We start from the raw sequence: 17,308 nt of genomic DNA, 5'->3' as shown, positions 1-17,308 counted from the left end.
ATTATGCTGTGATAATAGGTGTTCTTATGGAAAGTGATTAACATGTTGTCGGTTTGTTTTAATCAAAACCCTCACAGTCTAACACAGACAATAAATCAGAGCAGACAGACACGGAGCCGAGGAACACTGGGTCTGTCTGCATTCATTATTCTGGAACACTCAGAGAGGTGTTGTGAATATAACCAGCCTCTAATGGTAAAGAAATATCATCTTTATCCTGAAATCAAGGCAAAAGGAAAAGGGAAGGAAAGGGATGTAAAGTGCAGTTGGAAAAGAACTGGATACAGCAGACAGAAGGGCTGACAGAGGGGGAAACACAATTTGAAAGTCAAAAGGTCAAAGTTGAAATGTTTACCTGGGATTCTTCCGGCTGCATGAGTAAAGAAAGTGTAAGTATCATGATTTACCAAAGACACACAAACAGATTGATAGAAGAGGCAAAGCGCAGAAAGTAAAGACAAATATTACAGTTGAACACTTTATGATGTAATTCATCATGCAATCATCCACATTAAACCAAAGTAGACAATGAAATACATTTAAAAGTGTATTAGATGCAAGTCTGCTGTAATCTTTGTCAGAGAAATATAACCGTGGCTCTGTGTGACTTGGCGGAGGACAAACAGGACTGTTGAGGAACTATTTGGCATCACCATGGTGATTGAACCTGACAGCCCTCAGGGACTCTAACAAGTCTGAATCATCAGGTTGGGCTAAACAGGCGCAGCCTGCTCCTCCATCTGTACACCGTCTCAGAAGCACCAAACATGCCAGAGAGGAGTGAGTGGCAGCAGACGTGGTGCCAGCGGACGATACAACAGCTCATCATTAAAGCAGCCTTCTCCATTTTTAGCACTGATGGCGAAAGCACGGTGCTCTGAGGATGGCGGCGTCAATCTGTCTGTAACTCGATGCTGCTGACCGCTTTGGACAAGATGGACACAGAGCAGCCCAGGCACTAGGGGCTGCTAAAGGGGCTTTTAGACTCCTAGTCACAGAGGTTTTTAAAAGACCACAATGCCCTACTGGCCATTTGTTAGCTTGATTATTTCCTGTTGCTTTCACAGTCTGTTGTCAGCAGCAGATTCCAGTTTGGCACAAAAATGTCATATCGCAAGAAAACTGGTAAACCATGGGACACAACAGCAATCTTCAACAGAAAAAAAACAGGTTCTATAGTCAGCAAGAAGTGCCCACAAATTCCTCTTATTTAATTATAATTATAATTTTGTTACATTCTATATTATTCTGTAGCTTCCCAGTATTGTTTCTTATGGAATCAAATCTGAGGGATAAAATTTTGATCAAACTATGTATATTTTAGCCAACATGCTATTTTCACAAGACATTCTAAAAACGCTTTCCCAGATGACCTGACACAGGTTTCTGCATGATGATGTTGCAACATAAAAACCCCGTAGGCTGAGGGAAATGATGACACCAGCACTGTAGCCTATGTCACTGCTCTTCGCTAAAAGCTGAGTAGGAGTTTCTATTTGAAAAACCCAGACTGAGTCGATTTTAAAGGAAGATTTTTGGTTTTTGTTTTCGGGAAAGAGGCTTGTCATGTCTCTCAGCTGAACATGAAATCACGGCTTGCAGCTGGTTAGCTTAGCTTAGCACAGAGACTCGAAACAAGGGAAGCAGCTAACTCTTCCGAAAGTGAACAAAATCTTCCAAACTGCACCTATAAACAAAAAAATGTACACATTATATCATTATATTTGTTTAATTTGTAGAAAAGTTTTGCCTGGCAACCTCAAAGTGATAACAAGACCCCACAAAATAACTGTGCCCTGCCAAAAAATAGTCCTGCATATATTATCCCTTGTAAACCATGATGTTTTTATGCCCAAACAAACAAGCTATACTGTGTTGAAGGACTAGTGTGTAGAATTTAGCGGCAATTAGCAATCTGTTTGTTGATTTCAAACATGTTACCGCACCCTCCCCTTCCAAATGTGTAGAAGAACCTATGGTGACAACAAAACTCACTCACGCTGTATCCAGAGCTAGTGTTTAGCTTGCCTGTCCTGGGCAACTGTAGAAACATGGCAGCTTCTGTAACTGAGGACCCACACCCTCTGTAGATATAAATGGCTCATTCTAAGGTAATGGGAACAACAATTCTTATTTTCAGGTGATTTTTTTCTTCAGGTAATTTCAGTTAGTGAGTTTTATTGGTGCTGGTAGGTCGATTCTGTTACCTTTGGACACATCTGGGCCAGTTGTATCCAATCTTGATACTAAGCTAAACTAACCAACTACAATAAGAAAGCAAATAATTATATTACCAAAAATGTCCAACAATTCCTTTTAATTGCTTCAAAAAATAAATAGTTTTTTATACATTTATCTTGAGCTGTTGTGTTAAACACACATGTGCCAAACAGGTACCAACTGCCTCCACAAACTTTTATCCTTGAGAGGAACTTTTGTTGACTTCATCCTTTCCTTTAACAACATAACTGACCTTCAACTTGGTCATTTTAATTCACACCACGTACATGAAACCTGATCTGAGCCCCTTGAAGAAGTACGAATGAACCAAAATCACCTCACTGTGCAATAACAACATCACTCTGTAAGTCTCAAACTCAATCTCAGAATGATAGATGTAAATATCTTATCTTTCAAATCTCTTTTCTCCTGGTCTTTTATCTCCTATCTCCAAACTTTCTCTTTTATGGACTACAGGTCTGAAATCAAAGTGAACTGATTTGAACTGAAAGTCCAAAAACTCACAGACAGAAAATTATCTCTGATGAATCTCAGCACACTCTTCTTCTACACACTTTGACGCCCGCTGAGCTTCTGCGAGTGAACTACGCCCACATAAATTTTCAATCTGAGACAACATTTCACACTATTCACACTCAATACTCACACCACTGAAATAACACTACAGTTATCCAGGTTTGTCATCGTTAAAGACAGAACGTGAATGACTGAATGAATGAGACGGTGGCAGATTATAGATGAATGGATGACTTCCAACACAACACTATATCCAACACAGACAACGACGTTACATGAATGCATTTGTGTGCGTTTGTGCGTCTGAGTGTCTGATGCTGACCTTGTCTGATTTCGTCTGCCGTTCTGTCGATGAGAACGTAGAGCGACCACACCACGCAGGTGATGGCGATGACGTGGAAGGTGACCGAACACATGATCTTCCTTCTCTCACTCGCCGTCATCTGTAGCTTCTCCCACTGCGGCAGAGAGGACAAAGGAAGGACATTTGAGGAGGTCAAACACACTTTCAAAACACAAACTGAACACTTAAAGCAATTAAACAGTTGGCATTAAAACAGTTGGCTCTCTTGGCCGTTTCCTGGAGCAGCTGAGGGTGTGAGCTAAATATTTGATGGAGCGCATTCAGCTACTGTGATCAAGATCCAATGCTACATAACGTTTCTTGGCGGCGTGGGTAAGAAAAGTGGCATTAAGCACCCTCAGAGATGGGCAGTATTTCAATTAAATGTATTCAAAATATATATTTAATTAATTCAGTGTTTGGTAATTTGTATTTTGCTGGGTGGAAAAAAATAAGATGTTATTTTTAACAGCTTTTATTTCTGTATTTATGTAAATACAAACCCCATTTCCTCAAAAGTTGGAATGCTGGATATAAATGTCAATATAAATAGAATACAATGATTTGCATTCAATCAAATACAGTACAAAGTCAAGATATGTAATGTTCAAACTGATAAACAGGTGATAGTAGACTCATCCATTCACAAGCAAGAATGGGCTCAGGTTCACCACTTTGTGATAAACTGTGTGGGCCATTAGTCCAACACTAAGAACAACATTTCTCAACACATAACTGCAGGAATATAGAATCAATAATATTAAAAGATTCAGAGAATCTCTGCACCTAAGGGGTATTTTCAAATTATAAATAACTATCAAAACATTTCTTATACCAGCATTTTTCTATTTTATTTACATTCATTTTATGAGCAAGTATTTGTAGCCTAATTAGTAACAAGACTTTTTGATGTATTTGTGCCCATCTCTGAGCAGCCTGCACACAGAGGTCTGTCACTACCTCCACAATACATCATCAGGAAATGAGCCAAGCCGTACAAACAAAATACAAAACAACGCCAACACCATCAGATCAGTTTTGTAAATTAGCTGTATAGACTCTCCCAACATCCAAATGCATTGCTCATTTATTCAGCGATGAAATGGCATGATTGCAGGGTCATTTTGATGAGACGCAGGCATCGCAGTATGAGATGAAACCAAGCATCCGTTGATAAACACCTCATACCAAGACCAACATCCTCATCTCATCATGGATTTCTCTGCCAGCTTGCACATGAACAACTTCAGTGTTCACCAGTGGGATTCAGAAGCTATTAACAGCGGAGCATTTGTTTAAGGCCTTTTGTGCAGCTAATGAAGGGTGGAGGAATTTTAATTAGAGTGTCCTGCTATCTCCAGGCCACAGCGATTGATAAGAGCCTTTAATGGAAGTGTACTTCCTCTAAACCATTTGAAATGAATCACAACCCCCCCTCAACAAGTTCCGCTTATGAAAAAAGGCTTCAAAGCTCCGTGTCATGCTTGTGTTATCTGCGGGACAGATTGTAGACGGCTTTTGGCGTTTCCAGCTTCATAACGAAGGAGTGACGTGAGCTCAGTCGGGACACTCGGAGGCAGAGCTGCAACGACAGCCTGAATTTATCCACTAATGAACATGAGCATCAATTGACTTCGTGCTCCACTTCAGACAAATATACAGTGCAAACTGAGTCCTACCTTGCGCAGCGGTTTGAGCTTGGTCTCCATGATGAACTCATATTTACAGAGCTCACAGCAGCGAGTGTCGGAGCTCTTGATCCACTGCTGTAGACAAGACTGGTGGACGAAGCGCAGGCTCCCCGTGCAGTGGCATGGTGTGATCAGAGGGCTCTCGTCATCCCCTTCACAGTGACAAATCCTGCAGGAGCCAAAGAATATAGTCATCTCTAAGCTAGAAGCAAGACAGCCGTAATAGGAGGAAGACAGGAGAGAGGAAAGATCAAAAAGAAAAAAGTTGGCAGGCAAAGCTGACAGATACTTCCCCAAACTCGAGCAAACTTGAGTTTTGGAGAATATGTGTCAGCATTCTCTAGTTGTACGTATAATAAAACAAGGTGTTAGGAAAGCATGGCAGGTGGGAATATAATTCTACAGATATAAAAGCATATTAAGACTCTGAATGCAGGAGACAATACATGTCCCGCAGGGGTAAACTCAATCAAGACAAACTAATTTGATTCAAAGCACTTCATCTGCAAATCAAAATGACATTTTCAGACAATAATCTTCTGTGATCTTGCAATGTCGCAGCACCAAATTGAACAAATCTAATCTAATCTCAGATACCCTGCAGTTGTATCATTTCATCCAGTACTGAGACTCGGAGTGCTACAAGTTCCCTGTAATGATAACTATGTTCTGTTAACGCGTACAAGGAAGGAAGACATGCATCTCTGCATGCAGCACATCAGTGGTTCCCAGCCTTTTGTTTTTAGATGCACTCCCTGCCTTATCAGAGGAACTCAAGCACCGCCTTTATTAACACGACCCCTCATGTTCCAAAAGTATTCTTGTTAGGGGTGTCATGATTCTCCAAATCCACAATTCAATCTGACATAAGATTTTAACTTTTTGGCTATGCCATTGTTGGACTATTGAGTTATCTCCTGTAAAAGCCACCAGCCCCTCTTCAAGAACAGCGGCCTTCTGGGAAACCTGAACCCTAATATGTTGTGTGACGGGGTGCTAATATGTTGCTGCAGTCACAGAGAAGTGCTGCACGCTATGATGGGTGGTGAAGGCGTTATAGTGTGCCGTGGCATGGATAGATAACCAGAATAGTCACTGAAAGGCCTTGTATTGTGTTGGCTGTAACAGAAGGGAAATAAAAAAAAAAACTCTGTTCATGCTGAATTCTTCACAGCAGAGTTGTGTGAAATGCTTCTTACCACAGTCAAAGGTTACCAGCAGAAACACTGAGCTAGATAACTGTAGCGGCAGCTGACAGCGAGGGTCATAAAGAATTTCAATACATCTCTGAGTAGCTTTAAAGTGTTTTTTTCTTCTGCAGGTAGAAAGAAAAAGAAATACTTGGACAACTGCCATTCCTGCTTTTGATCATTGATATCGACAACCCACCTCCTTATTAATGACTTACACCTACTGACATTGGATGTTATTCATTATTAACTATACAAAGTGGATACTGTTGCAATATTTTTCATACAATTCAACTGTCAATGTTTAGGTTGCTTTGGTCAAGGTGCATTTGTGCTACAACCACTACTAGCTAACCATTTCAACTGATTATCCATTGTTTTTTTTTTTAGCAATTTCCACCAAGTATTCATTACTTGAATTACGTTATATTTAAAGGTTATTATGTAACTTTTTCTCAATATTGCAAAAAATAATCTGCCTACCCAGCTTTAAACAAACGTTTAGGATAAAATTGCCATTATCTTGAATAAATCACAGATTTCTCTGGGTTTGAACATTGTTGGGAATATTTTGGATGATATAAGTTCACAACTTACCAAACATAGGTCTTTTAACCAATTATCCATTACATTTAGCTAACTAACTTCAGACGTTAATGTGTTACTATTAGCTCTCCATTAACCATTTGTCACTCACTTGCCAACATATTTTTCATAGACTGATTTGCAAAAAATTCCAAATTCCTATCTTTTTACCCTCTGATAACTGCAGACGTACTCTGGTTTGGAAAAGCTGTCGTATAACCTTAGTTTAATTTTTAAACCTTCTCGAATTGGGTATTTGTTGCAAGGCCACTGCATGCAATTGCACTCAATTTAACAGGTGTTTGTGATATTGTGCTCTGCAGCTGTAGATGCTTGGTAAGGTATTCTGGGCACAGGTACCGACAACTGGAACATTCGATTAGGTGTCGGCTCCCCCTGAGGATTGCTGGACAGGCTTTTCTCAGGCAGGGGAACAAATCAGATTTTTTAATATCAGTCCGAAACAGTTCCCCCTCTCCCCCTCAAGATCACATATCGCACACTGACTGACAGGTTGGAGGACAGCTATTAGTCACCCACACTAAGAAGGAATGTATTTCGCTGTGTATGTCGAGAGAGACTGTGTGAGAATCCAGACTATGTACACACTTTCACCAGAATGCCAGCCACAGAGTTCAGTGGTGTGGGACAACATGAGGGTTGGAGAGAGAAGGTTATTAGAGCAACCTATTACCTCCAAGTCAAGTTATTCTCGCACACACGCACACACACACACACAAACCACATAGACACACACCGAGCTAAAGTCATTATGATCTCAGAATTCAATGTCAGGATGTTGACCTTGTGGTGGCTGCTCAGACCAGGGAGTCCTCAGTGAATGAGCAATAAGCCCAAAACTCAGATACTGCTTGTTCAAGCACAACACAACTTTGATTAAAGGTCAGGCTGACATCTCTGGCTTGAATAGCAGAGCGATAATGAAGGAAGTAAAAATCTGTTGTAGTGTAAAGTGAGTAAAGTGCACATGATGCCCCCTGCAGAGGCTCTGGAGTTAATGGAGACAAGCTACACAAGGGAAGGCATAGGTAGTTATTTCAACCTAAATCCACTTTTTAGTCCACTAATAATGTATTACAAAGGACTTGAAAATAATTATACTTTTCAAAAGTAAACTAACTTACTTCATATTTGCAAATGAGTATGCCTTTTTAAAGCACACTAATGTACAATTTAAGATGCACAAGTATACTTGTAATAACTTTTATTCTTACATCATATTTCTAATTCACTAATGTTTACCACTTTACCTGGGAACTTTATTTGTTTTTGTTCGATTTGCACTAAAATTAATTTGAGTCCTGCACTTCACACAAATAGATTTTTAAAAGTGAAACACACACAAGAGAAGAGGACACTGTCAGGAGGAATCCAGGGAAATATTACATATAAAACATTTTACCTTCATGCATGATCAAGAAAGTAACAACATTACAGTTACAAGCACCTTGAGGTAACTTTAAGTTCTCGTTTGTCATGTTATTGTGCTCCATCATGTTAACGAGGGCCTTACATTAAGAACAGAGGGTGTCGTACGCTGTACAGATTGCAAAGCTCCCTGAGGCTAATTGTAATTTGTGATTAGCTGAGTTGCTGTTATGAATCAGCAATTAGTTCCAAGTATGATCCCATCACATTATTCATGTTATATTCTTTGGATGTGTGTTGGTGTGAATAAGCTGCTCTACTATTTATAGCCAAGAGATGACAGCACCTGCCTTATTTAATAACACTGATTTGATTTGATTTATTTAACAGCCGATATATAAGAGAATATTAAAACAATATAAAGATATGCAAGGGAGGCCAAAGAGTTTTTTACATTATGTCAAGCAATACCTGAAAGCAACAATCGATTAATCTTTGATAATTAATAAGATACAATTTGCATCTCCTTTTCTCATTTCAAGCTGTACTTAAAAATCCTGAGTAGGGTTGCAAAGTTTGTGCACATTCCCTGGCCAATAGCTGAAAACACCAACAACTGATTAATAGTGATCTTTAATAATTTACTAAGATACAAAACATGTTTTTTCCCTCATTTTCTCTCCTTTTTTCTTAAATGTAAATTTCCTTATTCAACAAATGTCTCTGCATGAAAAAACAGAGAAGGCACAATGATTGCCATTTCGAGACTATCGATTAATGATCAATTAATACATTTTTAATTGGTCAAATTCATAACAGCGATTGACCATTTAATGATTAATCAGTTAGCGCTCTATGTGACATAGTGAGAACAGTAAAGTCAATTCTCCAGTGAGATTATTACAAAAGCAAGATGACACTGAAGTATTCCAAAAGTAATCAAAAGCATTTAGAATACGTTACTCAACTTGAGTAATGTAATCGAATATGTTACAAATCATTCAGGGCATGTGCTCAGTAATATGTAATGGAATACATATTTCAAAGTAATCCTTTCAACACTGCAAGCTAACAAAGGCATTTAAAAAAAGGTGGAGAAGGAGAAGACAGCAGGGTGTTCAGATGAGTTTGTCTTTATCTTGGTTCAGGAGAGGATAAGCACACATGAAGGCACACATGCACATCCACACATTAGAAAGTGAGCGTGCAAGACGACGTCTATTTTCAGTTTTGTTCTGATCTGTCCAGAGTATTACAAGATTAAGAGACAAAAGTGAACAAAGGAGGATAAAAATAGGTCATTTCTACGGGTTTCTCCGCTCGAGAAGGGAGTGGAATGAGGACCGAGGGATTAAGGGATGGAAGAGGCACAATTAACATCTCTGGAAGCCTGTTTTTTTTCTATTGGTTATGGCTGGGTTGCTTTGTTTGTTTGTTTGCATGGATCACAAGATGATGAACTGCAGATTCTCATCCCACACATACTGTACTGTACTCCTCTTTCAAACAAACAAAACCAGCCTGAGGACCTGGACCCTCGCTGCTCACATCAAGGCGACTGATGACTGCTGAAATGGACAGATTTGACTAATTATTCTAATGTTTATGTGCTTTTTTGCGTAGGAGGGGATAACCATAGAAAAATCCCTACACCTCCACATGGAGCCACGGTGGAAATAAAGTGATCAGTAAACATCATGAGTGGAAGAGACGGCTGAGAAATTTAGGCTTCACGGAAACTGCCATGGTTTTATGTAAACTGCTGAAAAAGGCACTTTGAAGATAGAAATCTCACAAATAGAGAACATAAAATCCAGCAGCTGTACCTCCACACATCTGAAGGAGCAACATGTAGCAACTGCACCTACAAAAATGAGTACTGCAGTCCAAATAGAGCGTTGAAGCCACAGACAGCATATTAAATAGCTTAAATTCCTATTTAATATGAGATTTACGGTTGAAGCGAGTTGTTTTTCCCCACCACCTCCTCCCTAGACTCAAGGAAGCTCAGGCAGGCTGCAGGAGCGCTGCAGGAGAGCAAATGCAAGAAATACCAGAAATTGACAATAACATATATTCAGCATTAATTTGAACTTTAATGTACAGAAATTTTAAGTGGGAACACCACGGCTGCAGCAGTGTTGTTAGAGATGCAAGTATTTCAGCTTAGTATGTTTCCTTGATCTCTGGTGACGTATTGTGATTAAAAGATATTACTGATTTCTTCTTTTGCAGAATAATCCCAAACCCTCTTGCAAATTTACAGCTAAATTTACTGCATCTGTGTCAGCAGCAGCATGTTCCAAACACTCTCAGGCATGGGAGGGGAGTTAAAAATTAATTTGTATCTCTCGAGCAGCCGAAACACACCCTGTTTAATAGTAATTTTAAGATGGCAGAGGCGCCGTTAAAGAGTATGTCAACATTAAAAAGTGAGAAGAAAAACACAGTCGGGAAATCACAAGCCCCACAAGCTGAGAGGGAAACAAGCTTGGCAACATTGCAGCCCTGGCGAGGCGTTCACTTTCTTCCTGTTCTCTCTTGTCTGTTTCCTTGTAAATTTTCTCCTGTGGCATTCAGCCGATCTCTGCGCTCTGTACTCTCTGTGTGTCGCTTTAAGATCCCTCCAGCTATTCCATGATCTGCCCTCGTCCTGAGATGTTTATGTATTTATTTTCAAATTAATTTTTCAACACCAATCTGTTGTTTTTTGAATTTCTGCTAAACAGATTTTCACAAGGGTGGTATGGGGCAGAGGGTGACATCTGAGGTGTTTTGTTCTCTCATGTTCCCAGCCTGTTTTAAGTCTGAACAGTTTAAGCTCTACAGTCCGCCAGAGACACGCCGATCAGAGAAAAAACAATTCAATTAGTGGCAGCACCACTGGAAGCCATCTCCTTTTTCCTCCTTTACCCTCTCTGCACATCCTACTAGGTCTGTGTGGCCATGCTTATTAAACAATATTACATTTTCAGAGAAGAAACTTATCTTTTAGAGGAAGTTTGAGGAATTAAATAGACTCTAGTCGGTTATATCCTCAGACGTAACAGCTTAAAAGTAGCAGGTGGAATTTCTGAATACTAGAACCTCTAAGGAGAAAAGTTTTTGTGCCTGTTTTGTTTGTATCTGGTGCTCTACTAGAACATGCACAGACCACAGAGGAGGATGGTAATGCAACTGTGTAGAGGGTGCAAGCTATAAAACAGTGGTTTCCAAACTTTTTTTCAATAATGTATCCCCTATGAAATAATTTTCAGCCAAGTACCCCCTTACAACAACAACTCTGGGAGAAAAAAAAGCCTGTATAAAGACATAAAAATACAGTACAGCACCATCAATGTCTGTGCCTTAATATTTAACTTTTTTTTTCCTGATATTGATGGTATTTTGTGGGCTCTGTTTTCACTTTCTTTTTCACTCCATGCCATATTACTGCTATATCTCAACCAAAAATCCATTTTCTTGATTTTGGTTTGTCTTCAATACTGAAACTGGTGTCCTGCTCACAGGGAACGTGATTGCATTTGTTGCTTTCTTCTCCTGTGAATTTTTACGTTTTAAGTTGACAGTTTTTGTCAGTTAACAATTGCACTTAAAATATGAATGCTGAATGTAAAATGTGGTTCAATCAATTTTTACTTATTATAATTATGCAATATAATATTTTAGGAATTTCATGCACCTCCTGCAGTACTCCAGAGTACCTCTAGGGGCACTAGCACATGCCATGAAACACTAAAAAGAAGAGAAGAGGCAAAGCAGGATGCAAGAACTGGATATGGTGAAAAGGCAGTGAAAGCAAAGAAACGTAAGCCTGACTCTAATAATAGTTTACTTATAGTTGGTTATGTCTACCAAATAACGGGTTAAATGGCACCTGGTTTTTTTTATACCTTTCTGCTGAGCAACTGATGTGGCAGTAACAAACCAATGTCAAGCCTAGAAATTATGTTTCCATAATTAAGTTGTGGTGACAACATAATTCCTGCCTGGATTATGTTCACAGACAAGGTTTCTTTGAATCAATACATTTATATATCACACTGGATTCACAAGGAAGTGGTTGGGGTGGGTGGCGTGCACCTTAACACCACAGTCTGCGGTTCACATCCAGACTCCTCTATCAAAAGCACTTTGGTTAAGGTAAGGAAATATTACCAAATTTGGATAGGTTTAGGCAATAAAACCACTTTGGTGAGGATGGTTGTTATGGAAAGACTTTTTTGTTACAGATTAAGAAATAAATCTCATGTCTCCAGTCACTGCTTTTTATATTGTAAGATCACCTACAGTATTTCACTGATAAGTTCAGTATCAAGATTTTTGCAATTTGCATTTCCTCATTGTTAACAGAAAATGTATTTTTGGTTGACAATGTGTTTCCCTCAAAATGTATCTGCTGTTGCAAATTAGTTGTATATAAACATAATTTTTAGGCGTCAGGGCTGCCAATGTACCTATGGATGTAAGCAATGAATGTTTTTTAAAATATTCACAGAAATGAGCTTTTATGAGGAAGGAAATTCATTCAATAAGTTTAGTAGAACACACACACACACACACACACACACACACACACACACACACACAGAGCGTGTTTTTGCGAGTAACACTGAATATAAACGTGTTTATGTACCTTCAAGTTGCTCTAAAAGGTGACATTTCTGATAAGGAGAGAGACTAAGTTAGCACTTATCAGACTTTCAGCCATTACTTCTTTGAAATGTAGTCAATAAACAGGCTGGATAATCATTTACTTCGTGCCATTCATCTGTGAAAACAAGCACACACACACACACACACACACACACACACACACACACACACACACACACACACACACACACACACACACATACACACACACTGTTTGACAGGTGAGGTCAGCCCTGGCTCTGAGCTCACGCTTCAAGCCACCTGACAGAAAGCTGGCACGACGTGTTTGTTTGTGTGTACGTTTGTTTGTGTGTGTGTGTGAGAGAGAGAGAGAGACTACGCAGGCTATTTGAAGCCAATAATCTGCCTCCTGATCTCTGGCCTTCACCTTTCCAGTTCTAAGCTCGTGTTTCTCCATCAGCTCACAGCTGACGTTTAATCTGGAATGAGGAACATGCACGGACCAGCTGATGGGACAAAAAATAAAATAAAAATAAATTAAAAAAACAAGACAGACGTATATATTTGACAGTCTATTGTGTTTTAAACTGATCTCTGATATGGAGTATTGAAAAACAGATAATATAAACCAAAAGGTTGATCTATGGAGGGCTCAAAATTCCTTTTGTTGGCAGCATAGTCAGATCTACAGCTAGAGGACCTCATCTCCAGAGGCCTCACAGCCATGACCTGGTCTATAATCAAATATTACTCACAATCTGTCTGTACTAACAAAGCCATCAGATTGCACACAGTCTGCCATGTGAAAAAGATGGATGTCGGCCCCCGTTGACCCAATCAGATAGACTCCATCAGTTCAACGTTGTTTATTGTCCCAAGTCTGCCTCTATACCACGATTTCTCTGACAGACACACACTCAATTTCTCAGTACTATTAAATTTTCCACCCTAACCTCTGTCCCCTCATCTTTCCCTTAACATTGCTGCTGCCTCCTGTTCCTGCCTCTGCTGCAAAGCTTAGAGCTTATGGATAAAATCAATCACAAATTTTCGCAGCCTGTGTAAGACACTTTAATGCCTCATCGATCTGGTAAGAATGAGAAATTATTTAAAAAATACAGCCTGACAGCACAATGAAAAACACGGCAGACCGCTGAGATAACAGTGAAGTGAAATGAAATGGTAAGAAATGAAATGAAGTCACATTTCTGTTCTAGACACACGAGGGGTTGAATCAGGACAGCTGACGGGGAGATGTACGGTGTTGCAGTGTGTGTGTGTCTAAAGCATCTATGTGTCTTCTGATTAAGCACTCCGAGCCAGGATTTTGAGGACATACAGGCATACTGCTGTGGTGTAAAATATTTTCTACAGGATGAGAAGCTCCACTACTCCACAGGGCTCGGGGGTTTCACTGCCACGCCACGGCACAGGGGTTGTCTGGGCTCTACCAAGTCACAGGAAGGGCGGGTGTGGACTATACCATCCAGACAGTCACCCACCTGCAGCAGTCCCCAGAGAGCGAATAGGGTGACAGTGGCCCAGTTTTCTCTGACAAAGGGGACGGGCAGCAGTCCAAGTCGCTGTCCTCATCCATATAGCACAGGGGGGCTAGAAGAGCACCTGGCCCAGCCGCGGTGCCTGTTTCTGGGGTTGCCAGCTGGCCCATGCCCTTTGGAGCAGGACTGGGCCGGTCCTCCTCAAACACGTCGTCGTCTCCCAACAGATCCTCGGGGGGAAACCCTGACTCGCTGCCTTCCAGCTGGGCACTGGAGGACTTGATGTGGAGGTGAGAGGCGTAGCTGCCCAGCTCAGAACACTGCAGGCTGGCCGAGGTAGAGGATCGAGAGAAAGGGAGGAGGAGACGCAGGAAGTTGGCGCTCGGAGAGTGATGAGGGTGGAGGTGGGTGTTGGAAAGAAGAGGAGGTGGAGGGTCAAATGGGAGACAATTGGCGGGAGGGAGGCCCAGCATGTATTTGTAGTTGTTGGTGAAGGAGGGGACGAGGTGGGGGTGGGTGCGTGTTGGGTTCTGGTGTGCAGGTGCTGCGGCCAGCTTGTCGTTGAGCGTGCGCGCCCTTCGATCTGAGGCAGACGGCTGAACAGGCTCAGGCTTCAGCTCCAGCTCCCCCTCCGAGCAGGTGCGGTCTATAAAGTGCAGACCCCGACAGAGACTGTCCACACGCTGGCCCACATCGTTCAGAGACACAGAAAACCTGAGCGAACCGTTAGGATGGATGTTGACGGAGGAGGGGCGGATCAGGGACAGCCAGTCTCGCTGTTTGGCATGTTTTGAGGCTGGAAGGGCGTCTGTGCAGAGGGTGGTGACTGAAATACTTCCTGAACCTTGATGGGCTTTACCGTTAGGATTCAACAGAACCACTGCAGTCTGCTTCTGACTGTCCTGGTCATGACTGCTGCTGTGAACATGTTTGTGTGTGTGTGTGTTCATTCATGAAAGAGGAGCGTGATTGACGACAGCGGTGAAGGACAGCAGGACAAGGAACAGGAAAAGAAAAAAAAGAGAAATGGGAAAAACATCATGCATTTGAAAACAAAGGTTTCAGGGGTTTTGCCTCTGCATGAAATTACCACTGGATGACGTTTTGTTTAAAAAACCAAAACAAAACAAAACAAAACATTTTACAGCATCCAACCAAGGCTCCAACCAACAGTGACAGCTCAAGGGTAAACCAGCACTTCCCACTGATTCGGTTCTTCACCAGTAAAATAAACAGATTCAGTTTCCTATCCTCAGGTCTTCATATCAGCAGCTTTGTTTAAATGGATATTTTCTTCAGTCTGATAAAAATCATTCTGATTCCAACCAGAAAGACATGTTCTGTTTTCATGTTCTCTTCCGATTGAGGTGTTTACATGAGGCACATTTATACCAATTGCGCTGTTATTCTGGTTATTTGTGGAATATTAGGGTCATTGTAAATGCAGCTGCTGTGGACATAAATGACGTCACTGGCATTAAAAATGAAATGAGGCTGAAGCGGTTTGTACCTGCAGATGTCCTGGCTGGAGGGAGAAACTGATGTCCTCGAGAAACTGCATGGAGCGTTGACTGAAGTTGGGCTCCCCGCCTGTAGAACAAAGCACATACACAGAAATATAACTACAGTAATAACTACAGTATTATTCAACAAACAGGATCAAATCATATTCCTCGTGCCGGCAGTGCGGCATCCTGAGTGGTGAGAATTATCAAGCCATCGGTGCCTGAATCTTCTCAGAAAGAATGAAAGAAGGGCGTCACGCACTGATGCACAGGATGATAAAAAGGAAAAACACAATACTGGCAGTTAATCTATCTGATTAAAGTAGTGCCTGGCAAAATCTGTCTCAGTGCGTCACAGTTCAGGCAAAACACCAGGCTGCCACGGAGAGGAGCGCAGAGGAGACAGACTGCGAGACAGAGGGAGAGTTATGAAGGATGAGGCGCGGAGAGAAGCACAGCTGGAGGACACGGGGCTGTAGACTTGTTCAGCCTCCACAGAGAATTTTAAAACAGATGCACCTGCAAGGTACAAGACTGCTATAATAAAAAAATACCTTCAACATTATCGCTTGTAGCTTTCATCAATGTTTATTGTACACAAACGACATGGTGGGGGATTACTCAAAATGATCTTGAATTTTAAAGAAAACTTCTGGTTTATTACAGTTTGGGCCTCATATACAAACATTTGGACCCCATTTCTAATGTTTACCATCAGTTTTTACCAAACAGATTTACTGCTGAGGTCTAGGACACAGTGACATCCCTACAATAAACTGACTAAGAAGAACTAAGAAAAATTATTCCAAGATGGTTCTGACCTCGCTTTTAAACCGTTGATGTATATTCAGTTGCAGGCATTCAATCGATGGTGATTTCTGTTTCTCCAAATCTTCTGTCTAATTTACTCTCAACTCATGCTTGGTTCTGCTCAGTGGTCACGCTCACTTCTCTAAACGTGTGACTGCTGCAGCGTTTTTGGGTTTTTTTTGTTCCTGTGTCACAGTTTTCATTGACCAGTTAAGCCTTATTGGCTACAGAAATGCAGATGGAAGTTTTGGATAAACTCCAATTGTACTCAGTATTCAACTATGATTTTAAAATGACTAAGTAGAGACATCTTGTAATACATAGTTAAGTAAAATAGCAGATGTGAGTAGCTGTAATTAGTTCCTTCCACCCCTGCTCATAACTACCATAAATGTGTTTTTGACCGAGCTGTTCTGTAACACATCAGGACATCAAATATCAATGTTTTGGGGTTGGTGAAACATCCTGAGCACAGTAAAATAATCAGAAAAACTAAGAAAATACAGGCAGAACACATAATCTGTGCAGACACACACCTCTAGTGGGTCATGAGTGATGATTGAAAGCGTTTGTCATATGAGCCTACACACTGAATTGTTGAAGACTGTTTTGTTGCCAAAGCACAAACCAAATATTAAAGACAGTGAACAATAATAATGTAAACATCAATAATTCAACAAATAAAACAGATAACGAAGTAAAATAGGCAACATATAAGTAATATAAGTACTCAAGTTATTTTTCAGTCGAATCTAGTTATTAAAATTTCAATGTGACCACAAGAGTCAGAATTAGGACGAATAAAGAAACAGTATTTACAGTCTACATATAACACACAGCACTACATCTAATATAGTACTATACTACATATTGTTTGTGTTATCCCTGCAGGGATATTGCTTTAGAGACAAGAAAACCACAA

At 40.6% G+C, this 17,308-nt stretch overlaps 1 protein-coding gene across 7 annotated transcripts in view; it reads right to left on the bottom strand.

Annotated features, from left to right (window-relative positions):
- Positions 1-17,308, bottom strand: part of marchf8 (membrane-associated ring finger (C3HC4) 8) — a 112,945-nt gene that overhangs the window by 4,003 nt on the left and 91,634 nt on the right. For 4 of the 7 annotated variants that reach the window (XM_084735349.1, XM_084735350.1, XM_084735351.1 and 1 more), the window contains 5 exons: positions 15,582-15,661; positions 14,075-14,986; positions 4,780-4,960; positions 3,080-3,215; positions 356-370 (listed from right to left, as the gene is read on the bottom strand). In XM_084735349.1, the coding sequence (XP_084591475.1) occupies positions 356-370; positions 3,080-3,215; positions 4,780-4,960; positions 14,075-14,986; positions 15,582-15,661 (1,324 nt within the window). The remainder of the gene's footprint in view (positions 1-355; positions 371-3,079; positions 3,216-4,779; positions 4,961-14,074; positions 14,987-15,581; positions 15,662-17,308) is intronic. The other 3 variants (XM_084735352.1, XM_084735354.1, XM_084735355.1) reach the window with 3 other exon arrangements.

This window comes from Lutjanus erythropterus, chromosome 14 (genome assembly GCF_056507025.1).
Source record: "Lutjanus erythropterus isolate fLutEry1 chromosome 14, fLutEry1.hap2, whole genome shotgun sequence".
Taxonomy (NCBI): Eukaryota; Metazoa; Chordata; class Actinopteri; order Lutjaniformes; family Lutjanidae; genus Lutjanus; species Lutjanus erythropterus.
This window is presented reverse-complemented; position numbering and strand designations above follow the sequence as displayed.